Source organism: Loxodonta africana, chromosome 14 (genome assembly GCF_030014295.1).
Source record: "Loxodonta africana isolate mLoxAfr1 chromosome 14, mLoxAfr1.hap2, whole genome shotgun sequence".
NCBI classification, from domain to species: domain Eukaryota; kingdom Metazoa; phylum Chordata; class Mammalia; order Proboscidea; family Elephantidae; genus Loxodonta; species Loxodonta africana.
In genome coordinates, this window is record NC_087355.1 from 12,173,869 (window position 1) to 12,200,897 (window position 27,029).

General features: G+C 39.4%; 1 protein-coding gene across 1 annotated transcript in view; it reads left to right on the forward strand.

Moving 5' to 3' along the window:
* The first annotated feature begins 789 nt into the window (after positions 1–789).
* Positions 790–27,029, forward strand: part of NKAIN3 (sodium/potassium transporting ATPase interacting 3) — a 403,169-nt gene continuing 376,929 nt past the window's right edge. Inside the window, exons 1-3 of the mRNA XM_064268301.1 lie at positions 790–899; positions 2,090–2,162; positions 12,743–12,880. Of these exons, the coding sequence (XP_064124371.1) occupies positions 790–899; positions 2,090–2,162; positions 12,743–12,880 (321 nt within the window). The remainder of the gene's footprint in view (positions 900–2,089; positions 2,163–12,742; positions 12,881–27,029) is intronic.

Genomic DNA, 27,029 nt, shown 5'->3' on the forward strand with positions numbered 1-27,029 from the left:
TTTCATAACAGAGAGAAAAGGAATGACTTCTTATTAAATTAAATTGTTCTTGGGTGATTAGTTGTCGTAGACAGGAAATGAGATCGGACTCTGCATTGTACATATGCATCGACTTCAGGAATTTAAAATAATAAGGTGAAAGACAAAATTAAAAAAAAAAACTTTAAAAAATACAATACAGTAGATTATCTCTTTTATGTCAAGATAGGGAAAGATTTGAGGCAAGATAAAAGTTTAAAATCATTGGCAGGTAATTCTAACCTCTCTCTCACCTTGGTATTGGCATCTCTTGATATGTAGATATTTTTACTTCCATTCAGTTTCAGTCTTCTCTGGTTCTTGGTATGACAAATGGCTTTAGATTGAAACCTGGAAATTTTCATACTAAGTTATGAAACTCTGGATATTATTTAAACCAAATGGTTAACAGGCTCTGCTATTAACTGAAAGATGGGAAGTTCAAGTCCATGCAGGGGCACCTCAGAAGAAAGCACAGGTGATCTACTTCAAAATAATTAGCCACGGAAAACCCTCGTGGACCACACTTCTCTCACACACACGGGGTCTCCATGATCCGGGGTCTCCATCAGCCAGAGCCTGCTTGAAGGCAACTGGTTTTCTGACACTGCTTCAGCAAGGGAATGGGGAGGGGGGAGAGGGTTTCAAGTGAATGAGTGCCAGGTGGAGGTAGAAGTCCAGGTTCTCCATTGAGGTGGGAGGCTCCTCCACACTGCTGGGCAGGAATGAGTGTTCTGTCTCTCCACATGGTCTCCTCTGACCTCAGTGAAGATGACCTTGTTACCACTGGGTGATAGTGAAGGTCCTGACTGTCCCCTCCCCCTCTCACCCCTTCTGACACCGCCCCAGCTGGAAGGGGAAGGGGGCCTCATTACCGCCAGGTGAAGGTGGAAGTCCAGGCTCCTCCATGTGGTCTACACTGTCACTGCAGAGGAGGAGGAAGGGACTCCTTATTGGCCAGCAAGGATGAAATTCCCAGCTCCCTCTTTGTCCTCGCCAGACACCTTCCTCGTCTTGTTACAGCCTCAATAGTTGGAATCTGCGCTCCTCACATGGTCATTGATGGCTTGGGTGAGGGTGGGGCCACAGTTTTTTTTGTGCTATCAGGCTGGAGTAGAACAGTTATTGTCTAGAAGTTTTCTATCTTACTGTTTTCCTCGTCCTTCAGCAAAAGAGAGCAGGGTTTGGGGGCTTTTTTTTTTTTTTTTTTTAGCCATTGGCATTTCCAAGTTAGCCACTTCATCAGCGCCAAATCTGGGATATGTGAAGCAAAAGAAAATCTAAGGAACTCACCACCTTATCGTTCCTCAGGTTGCCAACTGATGTGCCTTCGTCTCTTCACCTTTCAGAATCTTCTTTTGTCTATTTACTCATCCGGGGTTTTGGGATGTATGTACTTAGCAGGAGGCGTAGGGAAATGTCTACTCTACTTCCTGCCAATGGAAGTCTTCTCTTGATCTTTTAACGGTTGAATTTATTCCTGTAACCTTGCCACTATAGATGGTAAAATAATACCATGAATAGGGCCTATGAAAACACTTTTGTAAACTGTACATGTATGATTAATAAAATATGTATTCAATGTAGGAATTAATCTAAACCTTCAGTGAGAGGCTATACTGTGAGGTACAAATCTTCCAAGCCAGGTTCACGTGCTGGTTGTCATGCTCATGCTTTTGTACCTTGATTTTTTTTTTGAATGAGGGTAAAATTACCCACTTCATGGTTTTGTTTTTGTTTTTTTCTTCCTCTTTCTTTATTACATTTGATGAGATGCCATAGGGAATTCCTGTCACACAGTAGGCGATGGACAAATATTATCTTCTTCTTCTTCCCCTTATTTTATCATAAATGGGATTTGATTTGAAAAAACACTAGTCTTCCTTTTCTTTTAAAATATAAAGGTCCTCTTGGACATAGGTCGTAGCACAGTAAATATGTTCTTCCAAAATTTTAGCATGGCTTTAGGCTGCAGTATGGAACAGTAATTCTACTGTGGCACATAAACTTGTGGGAAATAATGGTAATGGTTTTAAATAATAATTAATAATTTAATGATATTCCTATAAAGGACTTTACAAACACAAATACAGACCCTCATTAGAAGCGACGATGTGGCTGTGGCTGACACAAAGGCCCCGGAAGTGAGCAGCGTATCTCCCGGATGATCAGAGTAGCTGTGCTGGAGCTCACAGAATTAACACTTACTAGTGGGTGGCCCAGAAGCTGAATCATGTGATAGATTTTGTTTTATTTAGTCTGTTTCTACGCTTACTATTTAAAACACTGGAAACCAGAGGCTGATTAAACTTCACTTTTCCTTTGAGAAACATGGTAAAGTCCACAAAGAATAACAGAGAAAACCAAAGCAGTTGCTGTCGAGTTGATTCGGACTATTGGCTACCCCATGTGTGTCAGAGTAGAACTGTGCTCCATGGGGTTTTCAATGGCTGAGTTTTTGGAAGTAGACCATCAGGACATTCTGTCCAGGTACCTCTGGGTGGTCTCGAACTGCCAACTTTTGTTTAGCAGCTGAACACCGTCATCTTTTGCACCACCCGGGACTCCCCACAAAGTATGAGCACTATTAAAAGTGGTTAACTCAGTTTGTCTCCTGGGACTCTGATGAGAAAGACATCCATATCAAATTGATGAAGGCAATTTCACCAAGTTATATCATAGCTATTGGTTAGTTTCTGAGTTATCCACATAGTGCTGCTATAACAGAAATACCACAAATGGGTGACTTTTACAAACAAATTTATTTTCGCACAGTTTAGGACGCTAGCAGTCTGAATTCAGGGTGCCAACTCTAGAGGAGGCTTTCTCTCTCTGACAGCTCTGAAGAAAAGTCCTAGTCTCTTTCAAGCCTCTGCTCCTGAGCCATCCTCGTGTGGCTTGGCTGTTCCCTTCCCCTACCTCTGCTTCTTGCTACTTGCTTTTTAGTCTGCTCCTTTTATATATCCTAAGAGATTGACTCAAGACACACCCTACACTGACCCTGTTCATTAACATAGTAAAGAAAACTCATTCCCAAGTGGGAGTTTAACCACAAGTATAGGAGTTAGGATTTACAACACATGTTGGGGGGACACAATTCAATCCATAACAGTTAGTGGTAAGTCTGAAGAAGATGGAAGTAAAATGTCAGGTTTTACCAAAGCAGCTCCATCATTGTCTAAGGTTGACTAGTCCTCTGACCACAGGCATGTCACATTGTCAGGAGATTGCTGCATTACCAGCATCCTTCCCACTGTGTGGACAGCCACAGAATACTCAAGCAGCTGCTACATAGTGAACTTAAACAGGATAGGAAGAGAAAGGCAAAGAGAACCATCAAAAGAAAAATAAACAGTCAGTGGAGTTAGTCTTTTTTAGCACCAAAACCCCAAACCCAAACCCATTGCCCTCGAGTTGATTCCAACTCATAGCGACTCTATAGCACAGAGTAGAACAGCCCCATAGGGTTTCCAAGGAGCAGCTGGTGGATTCAAACTGCTGACCTTTTGATTAGCAGCCAAATGCTCAACTACTGTGCCATCAGGTCTCCTCTTTAACACCATCAAACTGTTTATTACATTCTGAATTTCACATGAGAATAACTTTCTATAGCATTAATACTTTGACATGTTCAAGTCTTTTCTCCATATTAATTTGTAAAGAGGAAATATTTAACTTTATTCCCAAATTGAAAGTCTAGTTCTTGCTTGTAGGAATTCTTGCAGGTGGTTTCTATTACAAATAAAAATGAGAGAAGGCCCTTAAAGAGACTTTCAGCCCATAATCCTCTTTTCTGTCTTCTTGTGCTGGGTTGTCATTTAAGTAAAGCCACCATGGGAGTCTTAAATGCCACCGTAGGCACGCTCATTCCAGCTGCTTGTGGGATCGTATAGGTCATCCAGCCGAAGGGCCCAAATTTAGTGTTCATGGATCCATTATGGCTCCACTGGAGGGTTGAAATTCAATCTTCATTCACTGTTCTGGAACAAATTGGCACTCGGGGTTTTTGCTAAAGTAGTTGCCTTGTTCCTGGCTTGAGCTACTCATGGCCTGTAACTGCATCTTTTTAAGGTCTGCTTCTGCTTGAGACAGTTGGAGAAGTTATGTTGTACAATAAATTCTGGCAGGGGCAGGAGGCTTAGAGGCTGAATCAAATGATGAAATCCCCCTGTTGAGAGAGGAAGGGACATCTCTGAGCAAATATTAACAAAGTATTCCCTTATGCCCATTTTTTGTGAAACTCCTACCCAGAGTATTATTAAACTAGTATGAAAGAAGAAATGAGAGCATTTACCTCCTGGTTTCTTTATGTCTGAGTTTGTTTGATGCCTGTAAGAGTATCTTCAGTACTGTTAAGACACAAGTATGAAAATCCCTCCCCCCAAAGAACCTACTGGAATAATGTAAGATCATTTTTAAAACTGTGTGTGGCCGAAGGAAATATTTTAAAATCTTGCTTAATTGTGGAAGTCTCATTTCCCACTGTTAAACCCCTATAACTTGAAACTGTATATTTAGTTAAGTGAAGTGGGTTGATATGCATGGGGGTAATGATTAAAACTTATTTTAAGCAGACTTTAGATTTACTTATAGGATTTTTGTGTCCAAACCTGTACCTATTGTTTAAATTATTTCTAATTATAAACCAAAACCAAACCTGTTGCCATCAAGTCGATTCTGACTCATAGCTACCCTATAGGACAGAGTAGAACTGCCTCATAGGGTTTCCAAGGAGTGCCTGGTGGGTTTCAACTGCTGACCTTCTGGTTAGCAGCCGTAGCTCTTAACCACTCTGCCACCAGGGTTTCCAATTATAGTTTGTTTTAACATAAGAAGGAAAGCATTTGACTTCCTCTGCACCTATTGACAGTCAGGGAGGAGAAGACCTCTGAATCTAATATTGAACTGGATGGGGAAGTTCAAAGCTACTTGCTTTAAGGTATCAGGAGCCTTGGTGGTCCAGTGGTTAAGAGCTATGGCTGCTAACCAAAAGGTCAGCGGTTCAAATCCACCACTGCGGATCTTGCATGCCGTCTTCAGCCCAAGCCTCATCCTTACCTCCATTACCCCCCTGCCCAATACAAAACAAGATCAAACACTTCAAACCTCTGATGGGGGTTTCTGTTATAAGACACACTCATTTACAAATAAAGTCTTTATTGGCTTCCCAACCCCTGTGAGGTAAATTCTAAACTGTTGTTCACTTGATCAAGTAGTTTACACCTTCATTGTTGAACATTAAGAGCGGGAAAAGCCCATTTAACTTCCTTGAGATATACAGACTCAAAATGTATAAAAAGAATTCAGAAAGTCTGCTTAAATGTTCTGAAAGCAATTGTTTCACTGAATAAAGGTAGTTCAAGGAACGACTTAGAAGATTACACTTGACATTAAGGAAAATCCCCTTCCTCTGAGCATTCACGTTTCAGCTCACCTAGCTACATAAGAACTAAGGGGCCTCCTTTCCTTCCTTCCTTCCATGTGTCCTTTCTGTTAAGATTCTTCGTTTTTTAACTTATTAGGAAAAGGAACATATGTTTTTCATCATACTATTTATAGCTTCCAGACTCTTCCCTACTCTACCTTTCGCTTAGAAATGATTCTGTTGTTCTTTAAGTCTACTGCTTCCTGCTCTATTTTGAATTTTTGACTGGTTGTCTTGGTGCCTGTATTTTTTCCTGAATTCTGTCTGACTCCCTGGGTGCTGAGAATGCAGCAGAACTTGGCTGCTGGCTGCAAGGAGAAAGGCCTGGAGATATACTTCCAAAAAAATCAGCCACTGAAAACCCTGTTGTGGTTAGGTGCCTTCGAGTCGGTTCTGAGTCACAGCAACCCTATTCACAACACAATGAAACACTGCCCAGTCCTGAGCCATCCTTAGAATCGTTGTTCTGCTTGAGCTCATTGTTGCAGCCACTGTGTCAATCCACCTCTTCGAGGGTCTTCCTCTTTTCTGCTGACCCTGTACTCTGCCAAGCATGATGTCCTTCTCCAGGGACTGATCCCTCCTGACAGCATGTCCAAAGTACGTAAGACGCAACCTCGCCATCCTTGCTTCTAAGGAGCATTCTGGTTTTACTTCTTCCAAGACAGATTTCTTTGCTCTTTTGGCAATCCATGGTATATTCAATATTCTTTGCCAACACCACAATTCAAAGGCGTCAATTCTTCTTCAGTCTTCCTTATTCATTGTCCAGCTTTCACATGCATATGATGCTATTGAAAATACCATGGCTTGGGTCAGGCGCACCTTAGTCTTCAGGGTGATATCTTTGCTCTTCTACACTTTAAAGAGGTCCTTTGCAGCAGATTTACCGAATGCAATGTGTCTTTTGATTTCTTGACTCTTGTTTTCATGGCTGTTGATTGTGGATCCAAGTAAAATGAAATCCTTGACAACTTCAATCTCTTCTCTGTTTACCATGATGCTACTTATTGGTCCAGCTGTGAGGATTTTTGTTTTCTTTATGTTGAGGTGCACTCCATACTGAAGGCTGTGGTCTTTGATCTTCATTAGTAAGTGCTTCAAGTCCTCTTCACTTTCAGCAAGCAAGGTTGTGTCATCTGCATAACGCAGGTTGTTAAGGAGTCTTCCTCCAATCCTGATGCTGAGTTCTTCTTCATATAGTCCAACTTCTCGGATTATTTGCTCAGCATACAGATTGAATAAGTATGGTGAAAGAATACAACCCTGACGCACACCTTTCCTGACTTTAAACCAATCAGTATCCCCTTGTTCTGTCCGAACAACCATGTCTTGATCTATATAAAGGTTCCTCATGAGCACAACTAAGTGTTCTGGAATTCCCATTCTTCGCAGTGTTATCCATAGTTTGTTATGATCCACACAGTCAAATGCCTTTGCATAGTCAATGAAACACAGGTAAACATCCTTCTGGTATTCTCTGCTTTCAGCCAGGATCCATCTGACATCAGCAATGACATCCCTGGTTCCATGTCCTCTTCTGAAACCGGCCTGAATTTCTGGCAGTTCCCTGTCAATATACTGCTAGAGCCATTTTTGAATGATCTTCAGCAAAATTTTGCTTGTGTGTGATATTAATGCTATTATTTTATAACTTCCACATTCGGTTGGATCACCTTTCTTGGGAATAGGCATAAATATGGATCTCTTCCAGTCAGTTGGCCAGGAAGCTGTCTTCCATATTTCTTGGCATAGATGAGTGAACACCTCCAGCGCTGCATCTGTTTGTTGAAACATCTCAGTTGATATTCCATCAATTCTTGGAGTCTTGTTTTTCACCAGTGCCTTCAGAGCAGCTTGGACTTCTACCTTCAGTACCATCGGTTCCTGATCATATGCCACCTCTTGAAATGGTTGAATATTGACTAATTCTCTTTGGTATAATGATTCTGTGTATTCCTTCCATCTTCTTTTGATGCTTCCTGAGTTGTTTAATATTTTCCCCATAGAATCCTTTACTACTGCAACTCGAGGCTTGAATTTTTTCCTCATTTCTCTCAGCTTGAGAAACACCGAGTGTGTTCTTTCTTTTGGTTTTCCATCTCCAGCTCTGAAAACCCTAGGGAGCACAATTCTACTCTGACACACATGTTAGTCACCATGAATCGGTTCGACTGGACCAGACAACTGGTACTAAAAGTCAAGAAACATAAAAAGGAAGTGATACACTAAACTGTTTTGAACTTCATTTAACTTTAGTCATTTCACTAAATAATTGGTTTATGATTTCACGGACATAGCTGTTGTCATCTAACTCCTACAAGAAAAAAATACAAAATCATGCAGAAATTGTGAAGCTCTTAACACTGTTACTTATTTTTATTAGATGAGCTAAATTGTAAGCAGTTCAAATATAGCATTCCTGGGTCCATGTAGCAGTGAACATCTAAGGCTTGTTCACCTGACAATCGACACACAGAGCTTCTCTAGGAAGAGCTGCACCTGTGGAGCATAGTAGTAAATCTCCAGGTTATTAGGACACTTTGTGGCATGTCTCTATGAAGCCGGGTCATGATTTGAATTCCATTGTTTGTTTTTTCAGAGCCATGAAAAATATTCAGAAATTTTAGTTTAAAATATAAGATCATAATTTAACCTAGACCATGTCTGTGTACCCAAAACCTGGGCATCATGAACTTCCATCATGAAGAGTGCATTGGGAGGGACTTTATAGCAAAGGAAACAAAAGTGACAGCAGTAATCTTAGGGCTACATGGACTCCAGGAAGAAAAACACCTAATTTAGTAGCCCAAAGCTTCTTTGAATTGGTCTGGGAAATAGCAATATCGCTAATAGGAATGTTAATTAGTAGTTTTAAATTCTGACTTCAAGGAAATATTTGATTCTTTATAGTATCATGATTATAAAAATACTCAAGGGCATGAATTCCTAGGCTAGAAGTAATGGAAAAAAAAAAAGGGTATCATTCTTATAACATGCTTCAGTTTCACAGTCTTTTATGTAACTATGGCTTGCTCAAATGTTTTCTGATGATTTTGCTAATGTGGTGACCTCATTCTGATCTTTTTTATAGTGTCTTCCTCCACCTCTTGCCGTGGAGTCGATTTTGACTCATAGTGACTGTATAGGTCAGAATAGAGCTTCCTCATGGAGTTTCCAAAGTTGTAAATCTTTGTGGAAGTAGACTGCCATACCTTTCTCTTGGCGGGTTCCAACCACTGGCCTTCCGATTAGCAGCCCAGCACTTAATCACTCCTCCACCAGGGCTCTTCCTCTGGCTCTAGTGAGCAGGAAAAAAGGCCAAGGGAAGTGAGAATAAAGATGGCACACTTTCCTTACTGGGAAGTTGAATCTCCAATAGTATTCCTACCTAACTTTGGTTAGGGCAGAATCTCTCCTATAAATCCAGCTTAGATAAATGTCCATGAACATGTGTGGTCACCTTGAGTTTTTATAGCTCTCTAATTGGTATGAATTAATTTTAACAATTAAGAACAATTATTATGAGCAGTTATGCAAAATACCATGTGAAGCATTAAACATATGGATCAATAAGAAACCCACTGTATATTAAAGGAGCTGCTTTTTCTATCTGTGTTGCTTGGACATGAGATGAGGAAGAAGGGACAACCCCTTAGCTACTGGGAATGTGTGTATATTATGGGGTACGGATAGGAAATGTTATTTTCACCTTGCGATCTGATAAGGAAATGCCTGACTGTATGAGAAGAATTTTAAAATACATCCTTCTCCCCTTGCCATCACACCAGAATGGAGACACAGAACACTCGGCCTTTTCCAACTTCTGTTAGATATACTTGATGTGCCCAGATTACACTTATACTCAGTTCCCTATCCATAATAAAGACTTTCAAGTGTTTTACAATTTCATTCTGAAAGTTACAATCCAATAAACAGCGTTTACGATACAATGAGTGTAGAATTTTTTTGTGAGCTATGGTTATATTTCTCTTCTATAGTTCCAATGTCCCCATCCCTATGCCACTCAAGGAAAAAGTTCTGATGGCTTCTTCATTTTTAAATTCAAAATCATGCCCCATTTTTGCTTTCTTTGTATTTTTGAACCATGCATCCTTTTCATAGCCGGTTTGGTTTCCTTCCTCCTTCCTTGCTTTTTTCTTTCTTTCCTTCCTTCGTTCCTTCTTTCCTTCCTTCCATCCATCCTGTCTATTAAGATTCTTTATTTTTTATTAGGAAAAAGGACATATGTTTTTCATCATATTATTGATAGCTTCCAGATTCTTCCCTACTTTACCTTTCACTTAGAAATGATTCCACTGTTCTTTAAGTCTACTGCTTCTTGTTCTATTTTGAATTTTTGACTGGTTGTCTTGTTGCCTGTATTTTTTCCTGAAATCTGCCTGAGTCCCTGGGTGGTGGGAATGGTTAATGCCTTTGGCTGCTAACTGGAAGCAGAAAGGATTGGAAATCTACTTCCAAAACATCAGCCACTGAAAACCCTGGGGAGCACAATTCTACTCTGACACACAAGTTGGTCACCATGAGTCAGGTCGACAGGACCAGACGACTGGTGGTATTTAAGCCTTGAGTTCTACAGATGTCGTTCGTTCTCTTATTTCTATGGCATCTCTGCATATATCCTTCTGCTTTTCCGCCCTCCTTCTGCTTTCATCTGTACTGCTTGCTTTTTATTTATGCACCATTATAATTTCTAGGTGCCATATTCAGCACTGTGCTGGCAAAAGTTTAACAGCAGGCTCTCTGGGGAAAAAAAAAAAAAGATCAGGTGTCTCCTGGTTTCTATGTTATAAATATCCCATCATGACCAATGTCAAATTACCAACTTAACACCATTGACCATGGTGTTGAGAAGAGGTACAGAAGCAGGGTTTACTGCCAGAGCCAGCACACTCCAGCACACCACTAATCAGAATATTTTTGACAGAGATAGTTCTAAAAGATAGTCATACTTTTTCTGAGTTAACAAAGCAACGTGGACATAATTTAACTTCTTTTGGTGGCTGTGGGTTATTATTATTAATATCATGCTTTAAGGCAAAAAGTGGTGTCTCCAAAGGTTATGGTATTTGGAGAGGAGATGTTTCCCGATAAGGTAAATGACTAAAGAGCCTAAGGCCAAAACTAAATAAAATAACTAAGTAAAAATTTCGTTTATTTTTAAGGTTTTTTTCCCCCTTGTTTGTTGACTTTGTAAAATACAGTACCGAAATCTAGTTTTCATCATTTATAAAATTGTGATAGCTGCTCCTAGCCTATTCTTGATATGATTCCCTACATATTTTTTGATGGCATTTTGTCTGTGTTCCTATCTCAAACCACCGCCAGCTCATTTTTAAGTTCTCAGGGAATAAATATTAACAGAGAGATGAATTGTCTTCAATAAAGAATATAGTTTTTCCAGTAAGTGACCTTAATTAGGCTTCTCTTCCATTGCATGTGTTTTCTTTAATGTCGTGAAAGAGAATGCTAGCCCAGCATTTCCTGACAGAAAAGGAAATGGGTTTTTCTCTGTTCGAAAAGTTCGCTCTAAAGGTTTTTGTGCTACTCCACAGCTTTAAAACAGGGTTGCTTTTCAAAATGAATTGCCTGCTGCTGCTCTTCAGGGTTCCTCCTCCCCCGACCCCCACCCAGTACATCCGTCCTGTCTGGGCATTAAAAGGAAAAGAAAGTGCATATTACACCACTGATGGGCCAATAGACGCAACGCTGCATTTTTAGGAGAAGGTTCCTGGGAACTAATTAGAGTCACAAGCAGTGACAAACAGGGCATCGAAAAACATGGTGCCTCTACGTATGTTGCTCTGATTATTTGTGCTTTAGCGATTTCTCCCATTTATGAATGCAGGTGTAAATGAATGCAGGAGGTAGTGACAAATCTCTTAATGATCAGAAGATACCCATGAAAGGAATATGGTTCTGCTGTGGTTTTCTTCAGGCATTACTCTTTTTTCTTTTCCTCCATTTTGCTAAAAGTGAATCTTAACCAAGGCTAGATTCGGCTTGTTGGATGGAAGGCATTTCTTTATGTCCAAGGAAATTAAAGCTGTTCAGGCATACACCTGCTGCCTAACTAGAAAAATAACTAGGGTGCTGTTTTCATTTCAAGCCTGCAGTTTCTAGTGCCATCAATGTGGCTAATGGTTGGATCATTTGATTAGAATTACTAATCTATCAAAGTAAAATTAAAAAATATTAATCTGAAATGTATAAAATTAGTGTACAAAGATAGCAGGTGGGATTGTAAAAATTTTAGCTAGAGACTACAACAAATGTAATTTGCACCTGATAACAGCACTGTTGGTATTCATTGGACTGTGTGAAATTTGTCTGCTTTGGCATGTATTTTTTTTAAGTATATTTTAATACATTTTGGAATTGTTTGAAAAAGTCCTTGTATGTAATGAAAATGTAATAAGCTGTGGCATGATTATGGCTCCATAATTTTCATTTGGGTCTTCGCAAAGGATTTTACCTAATCTGGAATGCATTTTCATATAGGTGGTGCACTTCAATAAAATGCAGTTTAAAGGGACTTTTTAACTCTAGATTTACATCAGGGCCAGGAGCCCAGCATCAGTAAAAAAGTAAGCTTCATTCTGAAGAAATGGTTAGTCATTGCCATCACTGACAGTCTAGTGAAAGGAAAAGAAAAGAACAAGATTTGTTTAACATGTATTTGTGCCTGGGAAAAGAGGGATGGGTAACTCTTCCTTTGTTTTCTCCAGATTGGTCCTAGTTCTAGCATTGCAAGCCTGGAGTTATTGTTACAATTATGTGATATTAAGCCAATCACTTTATTAAAAATAATGATGAATTTAAGTCATAATCTATCTGCCTGGGCTTTGCTACTATGGAAAATTATTTAAGGAGTATATCTCTAGCTCTCTAGATAGGTTTGGAGCCCTGGCGGCTCAGTGGTTAAGAGCGCAGCTGCTAACCAAAAGTTCGGCAGTTTGAATCCACCAGGTGCTCCTTGGAAACTCTATGGGACAGTTCTACTCTGTCCTACAGGGTGGCTATGAGTTGGAATCAACTCAATGGTGATGGGTCTAGACAAGTTTAAGACCTATTTAATACTTGAAGTCAAAATACTCTATTTTCTTAGAGAAACTGTATAAAACAGCACATGAAATAGATAGGAAAATTCTAGTGAAAATAATGTCCATAGTGGGATTGAGATTAAATACACAGACTTCCCTAGCAGTGAATTAGATATTAAAATGAGATGATTATTCTTAGATTAGATGCTAATAGACTCCCTTTGCTTTATTGTAGCTCTCGGCACTAGAGAGGCAGATCTTTGACTTCCTTGGCTTCCAGTGGGCGCCTATTCTTGGAAACTTTCTACATATAATAGTCGTCATATTGGGTTTGTTTGGAACCATTCAGTATAGACCTCGATACATTGTGGTGGTAAGTCATTTTTTATTATGTCTTTTCATATAAAAACTACGAAAAGAAGACTACTACAAATAAAGAGCATGAGCAAAATAATTTAAGTTTGATGTGGCATTGCAATTATAGCCCTCAAATATTGAATTCTGCTAAGAGAATTTTATTATGAGAATTCCATTAAGAGAAGATGATTTATCTGTGGGAAGGACAACACATTGTTTTACAGTGAGAGTAACGTCACAGAACAGTAGGTGTGAAATAACATAATATGACTCAGAGCTTAACTAAATTCAAATTTCATGAAGGAACCTATAATGGGGTTTAGATAGGGGATCTGGTGTGGTCTCGATGTTATGATAAGACATAAATATACATTAACTACCATTTCAATGACATATGTCAGCAACCCTAAAAAGCAAACCTATACAGGCATATGGGGCAGTTCTACTGTGTCACATGAGGGTCACTGGAAGTTGGAATTGACTCTATGGCACCCAACAAGAACAGTACAGGCATAACTGCTTAATTACTGAAAACAAAAGTATGATTTAGTCTTAACTAATATTTTTTTTAATATAGGAAATTACAAATCCATGTACTGGAGGCCATTTAGTAGATTTCCCCTAATGTATTTTATACTATATATTATTGAACATTTCTCCATTTTGTTAAAATAAATATGAAATATAAATTCATACCCCAAATGATGCCAAATATGATCAGGACATACTCCACTGTAGGAGGATTTAATAAGATGTATACTATGACAAAGAACCCTGGTAGTGTGGTGGTTAAAACACTCGGCTGCTAATTGAAAAATTGGTGGTTAGAACTCACCAGCCATTCCTTAGAAAGAAGACATGGAGTCTGCTTCCATAAAGATGTACAGCCTTGAAAACCCTATGGGGCAGCTCTACTCTGTCCTGTAGGATCCCTATGAGTTGGAATAGACTTGACAGCAGTGGATTTGGTATTTTTTTGCTTTTTTTTTTTTTTTTTTTCCTTTTTTATGCTATAATCCACAACCTAGTGGAAATTTTTCATAGTAATCAATTTTCTTTTTTATAAGAAGAGAGCAGTATTTTAGACTACATATGTAAGAGTGTCGTGACGAATAACAAGCATGTGCAGGTGATTGTACTCTAAAATACTCATTCAGCCTGAATAAACTTAGTGTTCAGTAGAATTACTGAACATTTGTCTCACAAGGGGAAAATCATAGACTTAAAAATACGTCATCTTTCAATTTTGGTTTAATACAATCCAATCTGTCTAAAAAATTAAAGTTACAAATATGTCTGTAAATAAACAACTCTCTATTCTCCAATCTCAAAATTAGCTTTTTGAAAGCTTTCATCACATCACAGAGTGAAGGTAACGGGCCTTCAGAACAGACTGTGCTCAAAATGGAACCCCCTGGGGCACTCAGGAGATATTGTTGTCATTCAGCTTGCTGAGAGGCCCAAGGGAAGTCTGTTTTACTTCCCTTCTCTAAAAGGTAGCCTCTGCTAAACTATTCTGTAATCTATTGAAAGAGTGTTTTAAGGAGTTGGGCTTGCAGCCTAAGATGCTTTAATATCATGCATGGTATCAAATTACAGATGGATTCTAAATATGGCCTACATAGATGGTGAACACCGAAATGTGTTCTAACTATGGACATAAAGGACTTTTACTAACCGCAGGCTTTTAATTGTGTAATATTTTATGATATTAGGGTCTTGCTCAATTACAAAATGCCAGATGGCCATGAAACCAATGTCTTCCATAGAATGAGCTGTTGGTATATGTATAAACAGCGTGGGGGTGGTGTCTGAGCTCCTCTAACTTCACAAGGAGGAAGGAGACTCAAGATCAAGGCAGAGATCAGACATGGACATGCCTTCTCTCTCTGCCATCTTTACCAACTCTGACACCAGCCATCCTTCCCAGAGCACTTTCTACTGGGTTTGATAATTCATTACAATGACCACACAGAAGTCACAGTCAATACTCATGATAATAGGTTTTATTCTGGAAGAAACAGGTTACAATTGAGTCTCTGGAACCCTCAGGATACAATTCTTCTATCAGGACAGCCTCTTCCCAGCAGGCTCGCAGGGATGCCTTTCCTTGTCCACTAGTCTCTGCCCAAAGGCACTCAGCTTTCTTACTCCGTAGGCCTGGAAACCCACTTCCTGTCTCCTGTGGGTCTCTCCTTCCTTGGTGGTGGTGGGCTCTTCTCTTTCCTGCCTCTGGCCTGGCTCATTTCAAGCCCAGCAGGATGGGCCACAATCCCTTTGGTGGGCCACAGTTACCCTATTACACAGATTCACCCAGTCCCCTGGGTGGGAGTTACAAAACCATGGCGAGAAAGGCCACACAAAAGCAATCTATTACACCACAATGTACATTAGTGACATCTAGTCCTGTTGATTTGACCCTCTAAATGTTAACCTTACACACTGTTCACACATCTTCTGCCATCTCCTTCTGATGTATGGACTTCCTGCTTGTTTTCCTATATGTGAGTTTTCCACTACATGGACTCCCTGCTTGCTTTCAGTCTCTCTCCCTTCCAATGAATCCTTTGCACTTTTCCCAAATAACGTAATTCACCTGCTTAATACTCTTCACTGGCTCCTTTGTATCAGCAGGATAAAATCTAAGAATATTCTTTCCTGACCCACCTGACCAAACTCCTGTCTCACAACTATCCTTCCTTCCTCCTTTTCTTCCCTCTTTCCTTTTGTCCTTCTAACTCCTTCTCCCTCCCTCTCTTCTTTCTTTTCTAAATTCCTTTCTCCTTTTTTCCATTTATTTACTCATTCAAAGCATATTTACTGAGCTTCTGCTATGTATTAGGCCTCGTGGTAAGTGTAGAGCACGTTGATGAGCAAAATGCAGAAATACTCCCTGCCTCCTGGGCACTTACCTTACAGTCTAGTGAGGAGAAGTGTGCCTTTATTAAATAATCATCCATAAAACAAAAATATCCATTGCTGTTGGGTCGATTCCAACTCATCATAACCCTATAGGACAGAGTAGAACTGTCCCATAGGGTTTCTAAGGAGCAGCTGATGGATTTGAACTGCCGACCTTTTGGTTAGCAGCCAAGCTCTTAACCACTGCACCACCAAGGCTCCACAGTCATCCATAGCAATGTTAAATTGCAACTGTGATAAGTGTTACAAAGGAGCACATTGTGCCATGAGGTGTATAATGGAGGAGCTGACTCTGGTAGGGTGGTAAGGGAAGGCATCCTGCAGCAGGAGCTGCAGAGCTGTGTCCTGCAGTGAGAGTAGGAGTTCACCAGGGAAGACGGGAGGGCAGGGGTCCTGGGCAGGAAGCATCACAGTAGGAGGTCAATATCAGGTAGTTCTGATTCATTCATTCATCAAACATTTATTGAGGACCTACCGGTAGAGTGGTAATGCTGGATAGAGAAGAATGCAAATTCCAGAATCCCTGCTTTCCAGGAACTCATTCTGTAGGGAGGGAGGAGGAGCAGGCCTAGGCTTTCTGGAGGTGGTGGGAATGACAGTAAAAGAGGAAGAATAGCAATGCAGCAGAGGATTGGGGAAGACATGGACAAGATTTGACAGTACAGCATCCTCTGCTTTCTGCTCCTGCCTGCCCCTCCCAGACCCCTTTTGCTCTCCTAGCCTTACCTGGCATTTATACCCTAGCCCTAGGGATCTTTCCTCGGTCCCTCAAGAATGCCTACTTCCAGTCACTTTATAGTTACTCACCCACGCTCCTTTGCCTCTGTATCAAGAGTATGTGTTTTTATTTCAGTTATCATGTTGGTTTATAATTTGTTCACATATATGTCTTCCCTACTCGACAATGAGTTTTTTGAGAATGCATGAAATTTGGAAGACATATAAGTGGATTCCACTTACCATAAAGAGTCTCTTTATTAATAATAATAAACACATACAGAATGGTGCAATATAGTTCTTTGTTTTTCTCCTCTAGTCACCTATCAGTTTACAGAGTTAACTCTCGATAGAAAGATGGTGTCTCTTCTCTGATATCTTTTCAATTGCTTCCCTCTCCTTCTTGGGTTTAGATGGAGGTGGCTTTAGGTCTTTCAAAACCTTCAAAGAGAAACATCTATAAGAAAAACAAGCCATGGTTTTGCTCATCTTGATCAACTCTTTCAACGTGTTGTGCCAACCAAATCTCTATCTCCTTGTATTTTTTTCAAAACCATCTCCCAGGGAAGAGAGAGAAAGAAAGCAATGAATTAGGGAAAAAGCCCTCCAAGCCAAACATGTCATTAGATTTAATCCTCACAGATATTCTACAAGGCGTGTATTAGCATCTCTAATTTTACAGACAGGACAGAGATTAGAAAGATAGAGTGACTTGCCCAAAAAACACAGTAAGTAGCTGAATGGGTGTGAATATGCCCCACTTCCTTAGAGTCAATACTACTTTGTTATGATGTGTGTTTGTTTCTACCACCTGACTCTAGATGATATGTTGCCATTGTCAATGTAAGTTTTGATACTGGAAAAAGATCTTGCCCTCCCTCCTCAGCTGGTCTTTCTAACATGGGTATAAGTTATCTGCTTGGGTGAGGAAATGCCCAGAGAATCATGGGGTAGTGAGTGTGGAAAATCTTTTCACAAAGAGTGTCTTTTGTGAGGAGATTATGTTGTTATTCAGGAAGGTGGTTACCGTGTTGTTTTTATGATACCACATGCAACTTCCCTGAGTTGTTTTCATGAATTCTGTGGTTTGAAGCTACAACTGGTGCCCTGGAATTAATTCTGTGATTAAAAAAATACTGAAAATGAATATAGCTTATGGCCCATTAATCAAAGTGTGCCTCAAGAGGAACCAGCTTTTCAATGGAAATGAGAATAGACCTGTATTAGAAATCTATACTGATTTTTCACAGAGCAGAGAAAGAGCATTTTGACGGCAAAAGATTTTTGTTTCAGATCCACTTTTATTCTTTTTTTGTTTGTTTTTTAGGTAAATGTATAGGTAACAAAACATTTGCCATTTCAGTAGTCTTCACATGTACAGTTTAGTGACATTAGTTACGTTCATCATGCTATTCAACCATCACCATTAACCATTCCTAAGTTTTTCCATCACCTCTAGCAGAAGCTCAGTGTCTTTAATCACCTCCACTATTGGCTGAAAAAAATCACCAGTCTATGTTAATTAAACTTAATTCATCCCAATCTAAGAAACACTTTGTAGTGCCAAGTATGTGCTAAGTGCTCACTTAAAAAAAAAAAGAGACTAATAAAATATAATGTCTGTCCCTCCAAACAATTTAATGGACTTTCCAATCAAGTTTTGCAAAACACAGATCATAAGTCACTGCTGTTTCTGACATCATCCAAGGTTTGTCACCACTGGATTTAAACGATTAGTAGCCCTTATAAAAGTAGGTAAGGTAAAGGGCCATGCAGAACAAGCTCTCCCCCCAATGGTTGCTGGCAAACTTTCAAACTCCTTCAAGTAGAAATCAAAGCTTATAAAAATGGAACCTTCATTTACCTCTCTTGCACCTCCTGCCACAGCCCATTTCCCTATCTCATAGCAGCCATGATGAACGATTTGTTTTCCAAAGACAACACATTGTTTCTTACCTCCTCAATTTGCACATATTGAAAAGCCCTATCCTCCTAATCCACTTAGAAAACTCTTAATAATCCTTCAACTAAATTGTATCCTCTAAAAAGCCTTACTTGACAACTCCACTCAGGGTTAAGGACCTCTTCTGTCTGCTTCTATCAATGCTGGTAATTCTTTCTATCCTAGCACTCAGCAAGATTGTCACCATCTGCTTCTTGCCCGTCTCACCTCACTAAAAGAGTCTACTCCTGGAAGGCAGGATCGTGCCTATTCATTGCTATATTCTGGGTCTATCCCAGCATGCACAGAACTTTGTTGTTGTTGTTAGGTGCAATGTTATTTCTGACTCATAGTGAACCTGTGTAAAACAAAACAAAACACTGCCTGTCCTGTGCCATCCTCCCAGTCTTTGTTATGTTGGAGTCTGTTGTTACAGCCACTGTGTCAATCCAGCTTGTCAAGCGTCTTCCTGTTTTTCACTGAACCTCTACTTTACCAGGCATGATGTTCTTCTCCGGGGAATTGTTCCTCCTGATAACATGTCCAAGGCATGTAACAAAAGTCTCACCATCCTAGCTACCAAGAAGTACTTTGGCGGCATTTCTTATCAGACAGAATTGTTTGTTCTTCTGGCTGTTAGTTGCTGTTGTTGTTAGGTGCCATTGAGTCAGTTCCGACTCATAGCCACCCTATGCACAACAGAATGAAACACTGCCCGATCCTGAGCCATCCTTACAATCGTTATGCTTGAGCTCATTGTTGCAGCCACTGTGTCAGTCCACCTCGTTGTGGGTCTTCCTCTTTTCCACTGACCCTGTACTCTGCCAAGCATGATGTCCTTCTCCAGGGACTGATCCCTCCTGACATGTCCAAAGTATGTAAGATGCAGTTTCTCCATTCTTGCCTCTAAGGACCATTCTGGCTGTATTTCTTCCAAGACAGATTTGTTCTTTCTTTTGGCAGTCCATGGTATATTCAACATTCTTCGCCAGCACCACAATTCAAAGGTGTCAATTCTTTTTCTGTCTTCCTTATTCATTGTTCAGCTTTCACATGCATATGATGTGATTGAAAATACCATGGCTTGGGTCAGGCACACCTTAGTCTTCAAGGTGACATCTATACTCTTCAACACTTTAAAGAGGTCGTTTATAGCAGATTTACCCAATGCAATGCGTCTTTTGATTTCTTGACTGCTGCTTCCATGGCTGTTGATTGTGGATCCAAACAAAATGAAATCCTTCACAACTTCACCCTTTTCTCCATTTATCACAATGTTGTTCACTGGTCCAGTTGTGAGGAATTTTGTGTTTTTTATGTTGAGCTGCAATCCATACTGAAGACTGTGGTCTTTGATCTTCATTAGTAAGTGCTTCAAGTCCTCTTCACAGGTTGTGTCAACTGCATAACGCAGGTTGTTAATGAGGCTTCCTCCAATCCTGATGCCCCGTTCTTCTTCATGTAGTCCAGCTTCTCGGATTATTTGCTCAGCATACAGATTGAATCGGTATGGTGAAAGAATACAACCTTGACGTACACCTTTCCTGACTTTAAACCAATCAGTATCCCCTTGTTCTGTCTGAACAACTGCCTCTTGATCTATGTAAAGGTTCCTCATGAGCACAATTAAGTGTTCTGGAATTCCCATTCTTCTCAATGTTATCCATTATTTGTTATGATCCACACAGTCAGATGCCTTTGTATAGTCAGTAAACCACAGGGAAACATCCTTCTGGTATTCTCTGCTTTCAGCCAGGATCCATCTGACATCAGCAATGTTATCCCTGGTTCCATGTCCTCTTCTGAAACCAGCCTGAATTTCTGGAAGTTCTCTGTCGATATACTGCTGCAGCTGTTTTTGAATGATCTTCAGTAGAATTTTGCTTGTGTTTGATTTGGGTGATATTAATGATATTGTTCTATAATTTCCATATTCAATTGGATCACCTTTCTTGGAAATAGGCATAAATATGGATCTTTTCCAGTTAGTTGGCCAGGAAGCTGTCCTCCATATTTCTTGGCATAGACCAGTGAGCACCTCCAGTGCTGTATGTGTTGAAACATCTCAATTGATATTCCATCAATTCCTGAAGCCTTGTTTTTCGCCAATGCCTTCAGAGCAGCTTGGACTTCTTCCTTCAGTACCATCGATTCCTGATCATATGCCACCTCTTGAAATGGTTGAACATTGACTAATTCTTTTTGGTATAATGACTCTGTGTATTCCTTCCATCTTCTTGTGATGCTTCCTGAGTCGTTTAATATTTTCCCCATAGGATCCTTCACTAGTGCAGCTCAAGACTTGAATTTTTTCTTCAGTTCTTTCAGCTTGAGAAATGCTGAGCGTGTTCTTCCGTTTTGGCTTTCCATCTCCAGTACTTTGCACATATCATTATAATATTTTACTTTGTCCTCTTTGAAATCTTCTCTTCAGCTCTTTTACTTCATCAATTCTTCCTTTTGTTTTAGCTGCTCGATGTTTAAGAGCAAGATTCAGAGTCTCCTCTGACATCCATCTTGGTCTTTTCTTTTTTTTCCTGTCTTTTCAATGACCTCTTGCTTTCTTCGTGGATGATGTCCTTGATGTTGTTCCACAACTCATCTGGTCTTCAGTCACTAGTGTTCAAAGCGTCAAATCTATTCTTCACATGGCCTCTAAATTCAGGTGGGACATACTCAAGGACATATTTTGGCTCTCATGGATTTGCTCTGATTTTCTTCAGTTTCAGCTTGAACTTGCATATGAGCAACTAATGGTCTGTTCCACAATCGGTCCCTGGCCTTCTTCTGACTGATGATATTGAGCTTTTCCATCGTCTCTTTGCCACAGATGTAGTCATTTTGATTTCTGTGTGTTCCATCTGGCGAGGTCCATGTGTATAGTCGCCGTTTATGTTGGTGAAAGAAGGTATTCGCCACGCAGAAGTCATTGGTCTTGCAAAATTCTATCATTCGATCTCCAGCATTGTTCTATCACCAAAGCCATATTTTCCAACTACTGATCCTTCTTCTTTGTTTCCAACTTTTGCATTCCAATCACCAGTAATTATCAATGCATCTTGATTGCATGTTCGATCAATTTCAGACTGTAGCAGCTTAAAAAAATCCTCTATTTCTTCATCTTTGGCCCTAGGGGTTGGTGCGTAAATTTGAATAATAGTCATATTAACTGGTTTTCCTTGTAACCCACCACTGGCTTGTAGGCATATGGATATTATCCTATCACTGACAGTGTTGTACTTCAGGATAGATCTTGAAACGTTCTTTTTGATGATGAATGCAACAGCATTCCTCTTTGAGTTGTCGTTCCCAGCATAGTAGACTATATGATTGTCCAATTCAAAATGGCCAATGCCAGTCCATTTCAGCTCACCAATGCCTGGGATATCGATGTTTATGCATTCCATTTCATTTTTGATGATTTCCAGTTTTCCTAGATTCATACTTCGTACATTCCAGATTCCGGTTATTAATGGATGTTTGTAGCTGTTTCTTCTCATTTTGAGACCCACCACATCAGCAAACAAAGGTCGCAAAAGCTTTACTCCAACCACGGCATTAAGGTCAACTCTACTTTGAGGAGGCAGCTTTTCCCCAATCATCTTTTGAGTCCCTTCCAACCTGGGGGGCTCATCTTCCAGCACTATATCAGACAATGTTCTGCTGCTATTCGTAAGGTTTTCACTGGCTAATGCTTTTCAGAAGTAGACTGCCAGGTCCTTCCTAGTCTGTCGTAGTCTGGAAGCTCAGGTGAAACCTGTCTTCCATGGGTGATCCTGCTGATATCTCAATATCAGTGGCATAGCTTCCAACATCACAGCAACACACAAGCCCCCACAGTGCGACAAACTGACAGACACGTGGTATATTCAATACTCTTCGCCAAGACCATAATACGAAGACATTAATTCTTCTTTGTTTTTTCTTATTCACTGTCCAGCTTTGACATGCATATGAGTCAATTGAAAACACCATGGCTTGGGTCTTTGAAGTGACATCTTTGCTTCTTAATGCTTTAAAGAGGACTTTTGCAGCAGATTTGCCCAATGCAATACATGCTACTTCCGTGAGTGTTGGTTGTGGATCCAAATAAAACGAAATCCTTAATAACTTCAATATTTTCGGTGTTTATCATGATTTTGGAGCCCTGCTGGCTTGGTTAAAATTGTGTGCCAGCTTGTCTGGGCCATGATTCTTAGTTTTTTTACAGTCATGTGATGTTGTGACCACTTCCATGTTGAGATTTGATATAATGTGATCACCCCTATGATGGGATCTGCTGTGAGTAGACAATCAGTTGAAAGGAAAATTCCTTGTGCTTGTGGCTTGCATTGAATATAAGTGAACATTTTGGCAAGGCTTGTGGGCTTTTACTTACTTTGGATCCTGCAGCTGGCTCCTGTTTGACTTCCTGTTCTTGGGACTTGAGCAAGCAGCTTACCTGCAGTCTTGCCTGCTGATCTCTGGATTCATTGATCTTCACAGCCTGTGAGCAACAGCCCTCCTATCTGACCTGCCAATCTTGAATTCGCCAGTCCCTGCAGATACATGAATCAGGAGAAGCTTCCAGCCTGACCCATGGACTTGGGACGTTCTGGTCTGTACAACCCCGTGAACCATTTCCTTGATATAAATCTCTCTGTATATATATTTATACTTTTTACTGGTTTTGTTTCTCTAGAGAACCCAACCTAAGATAGCTGCTAACCAAAAGGTTGACAGTTCAAATCCAACAGCTTCTCCTTTTAAACTCTATGGGGCAGTTTTACTCTGTCCTATACAGTCGCTATGAGTCTGAACCAACTTGACAGCAATTGAGTTTGGTATCATGATGTTGCTTATTGGTCCAGTTGTGAGGAGTTTTTTTTGTTTTTATGTTGAGGCGTGATTCATACTGAAGGCTGCAGTCTTTGATCTTCATCAGTCAGTGCTTCAAGTCAGTGCGAGCAAGGTTGTGTTATCTGCACATTGCAGGTGGTTAATGAGTCTTCCTCCAATCCTAATACCTCATTCTTCTTCATATAGTCCATCTGCTCAGATTATTTGCTCAGCAGACAGATTGAATAAGTATGGTGAAAGGATACAACCCTGATGCACATCCTTCCTGATCGTAAAGCATGCCACATCCCCTTTTTCTGTTCAAACAAATGCCTCTTGGTCAGCTTGAATTTATGGCAGTTCCCTGTTGACTTACTACTGCAATCATTTTTTGAATTATCTTCTGCAAAATTTTAATTGCATGTGATATTAATGATATTGTTCAATAACTTCTGCATTCTGTTAGATCACCTTTCTTTGGAATGGGTGCAAATATGCATCTCTTCCAGTAGGTTGGCCAGGTAACTGTCTTCCAAATTTCCTGTCATGGATGAGTGAGCACCCCAGTGTTGCACCTGTTTGTGAAACATTTCAATTGGTATTCTGTCAATTCCTGGGACCTTGTTTTTCATCAATGCCTTCCGTGTAGCTTGGATTCTTCCTTCAGTACCATCAGTTCTTGATCATATGCTACCTCCTGAAATGGTTGAATATTGGTCAGTTCTTTTTGGTACGGTGACTCTGTGTATTCCTTCTTTTTTTTTTTTTTTTTTTTTTTTGATTCTTCCTGTGCCATTTAATATATTTTCCATAGAAAAAAACAGAACAAAAACAAAACCCATTGCTATCCAGTCGATTCTGACTCATAGCAACCCTATAGGCAGAGTAGAACTGCCCTATAGGGTTTTCAAACAGTGGCTGCTGGATTCGAGCTGCCTGTCTTTTGGTTAGCAGCTGAGCTCTTAGCCACTGCACCATCAGGGCTCCTTTGCCCACAGAATCCTTCAAAAGTGCAACTTGAGGTTTGAATTTTTTCTTCCATTCTTTCTGCTTGAGAAATATCAACCACGTTCTTCCCTTTTGATTTTCTAACTCCAGGTGTTTGCACATTTCATTATAATACTTTACTTTTTCTCTTCCAGCTACCCTTTGAAATCTGTTCAGCTCTTTTACCTCATCATTTCTTCCATTCACTTTAGCTACTCTACATTCAAGGGCAAGTTTCAGAGTGTCTTCTGACATCTATTTTGGGATTTCTGTCTTTTTAATGACCTGTCACTTTCTTCATGTATGAAGTCCTTCATGTCATCCCACAACTCGTCTGGTGTTCAGTCATTAGTGTTCAATGCATCAAATCTGTTCTTCAGATGGTCTTTAAATTCAGGTGGGGTATACTGAAGGTCATATTTTGGTTCTTGTGGTCTTGCTTTAATTTTCTTCAGCTTCACCTTAAACTTGCATATGAGCAATTGATGGGCTTATTCCACAGTCTGCTGCTGGTCTTGTTTTAACTGATGATATTGAGCTTTTCCATCAGCTCTTTCCACAGATGTAGTTGATTTCTGATTCCTTTTCTTCATCCTTTAGGCATGCTTAATGCTTAATTGAACAAATTATAAGTGAATTAAAGATTATTTCATGAAACAATTTTACAGGATGGACTAGACAGTTATTTCTTTTCTCTGAACTTGTCAACAACAGCTCAGCAAGAGGCATTGTCCTGACTGAATTTACAATGACGGATTGTGAATGCCTTCATTACCTAAATGTGAACACAGATGAAGATTTACATGATAAAACAGTACATGCTGCTCTGCCTACACTTAGCATTAGCTGGCTCACTCCTCAAGACTAATCTTTTTCTAAGAAATATGGTGCTGCAGGCTGCTGCCACTATCACTGAGGAAATCCTACATTAGAAAAATTCACCAGAATCACAAAATGAAAAACAATAATTCCTCTTCTGAGATCATCACCATGGATAAGGTCCAATTTACTATTTTTGTATTTTCTTGTAGAATGCAAAAAAACTTTGTAATATGGGACATCTTTGCTGATTAAAAATTTATTTTAACTAAGCTACAAGGAGGGAGAGGATACCAAGTTCAGTCTTAGGATTTGATTGCAGGTTTTGTGTTCCTTTGGCTGTAGACAATACGAAGCAGAGTGGGCTGTGGAACAGTATTAAGCAGTCATAAAGTAGTGTTGTGGAGTTAGCTGTTTCCTGTCTGTTTGCTCCTGTGGTGGTGAATATTTTCAAAAGCTTACTTTTGAATTCTGAAATGATATTCTGTCCTAGAATTATTCAAATCTTTATTCGTTAATGGGTGATTATTTAAATCAAGCAGATTTAAATTAATTTAAATGAAGAAGCACTAGTTAATTTATTTAGCATTTTAAAAATAAAGATTAACTGTGGAATTAAAATTAATTCAAAACAGCCCTTAAAAATTAAAAAATGCCAAATGAGTTTGCTAGGTCCACTATTTATTTATTTGACTTTTATGAAAATACTCATGTATGAAGAATGATTTGTTTAATGTGAAATACAACATAGCAAAATTTCCCTACATGTCATCATAAAGTGCCTCCTGAACTACTGGTCACCATTGAAGTTAAGAGCATTGAGTTGCCGTTCAGTTGGCACCAGATTTAAATCCCAGCTCCATTAATAATTATTGGCTGTGAAGCCTTCAGACAGTTATTTGCCTTGTTTGTGCCATAGTTATCTTAACTTGACTCATGAACCACTTTTTAGAATTATATAATATAATGTATGTCACTTTCTTAGCATCGCCTAGCACAGAGTAATGCTCGATAAATGACTGAGCTGTCAATATGTCTTTCTTTCCTTTTACTTTGCTCTCCTTGCAGTTAAAATGTAGAGATGGTAGGCTGCTCTTAAAGTTATTCTGGACATAAACTCTAGAAAAAGTTAGAACAATGAGTGAGCAAGGGACCTACCCTTTTTATTTTAAAAAGTCTAGCGTATTGTACATAATACTGTAGCTGCTTAATATATGCATTAATGAATGAGCAAATGGTCTTTCTGGTAGTTGGAAACAAAAGCAAGCCCAGAAACTAAAAATAATTCATGATATAGACTGATTCCTGAATAGGGAAGAAATAGACTGGAAGACTTCTAAAGTTCATTTCAATTTAAAATGCTGAAATATCCTCATAAAACTAGAAAATATTCAGGAAGCCATGTAGAGTAGGTGAACATTTACTTTATCTGTATAAAATTGCTTATTTATGTACATTAGGATTTCAAATATATGTACTGAACATAAGCAAAGTAGTATAGCTAGATAGGTAGTTGATAGATGATAGATAGACAGATTAGGTGATAGATAGATAGATACTGTACACAGAGTATTCTTTCTGTTTTTTTTTTTTTTCATTGGGAAATTCAGTCCTTTATACTTAAATCTATCTGGATATAAGGACATGCAGGTGTGCTCCAGGATAAACAAAGGGTGTTTTTAAAAATATAGAGTTTGATCTCTTTTTTATTCTTATTTTAATTGAATTATGAATAAAATAACCCACTTCCAAAAGAAGACAGGGTAGATAACGAATTTTTTACTCCATATATTGTAACTATTATACCTACTCCTCAGTTATTAACTATCTCATGATCTGACATTTTGCATTTATGACAGTAGTAAAAAAGCTACTATACGACTATTTTGCATATTAACGATGTACATCTGGCAGTAATGGACACCGAGGTGTGAGGAGAGAGTAACACTGACTATGGTAG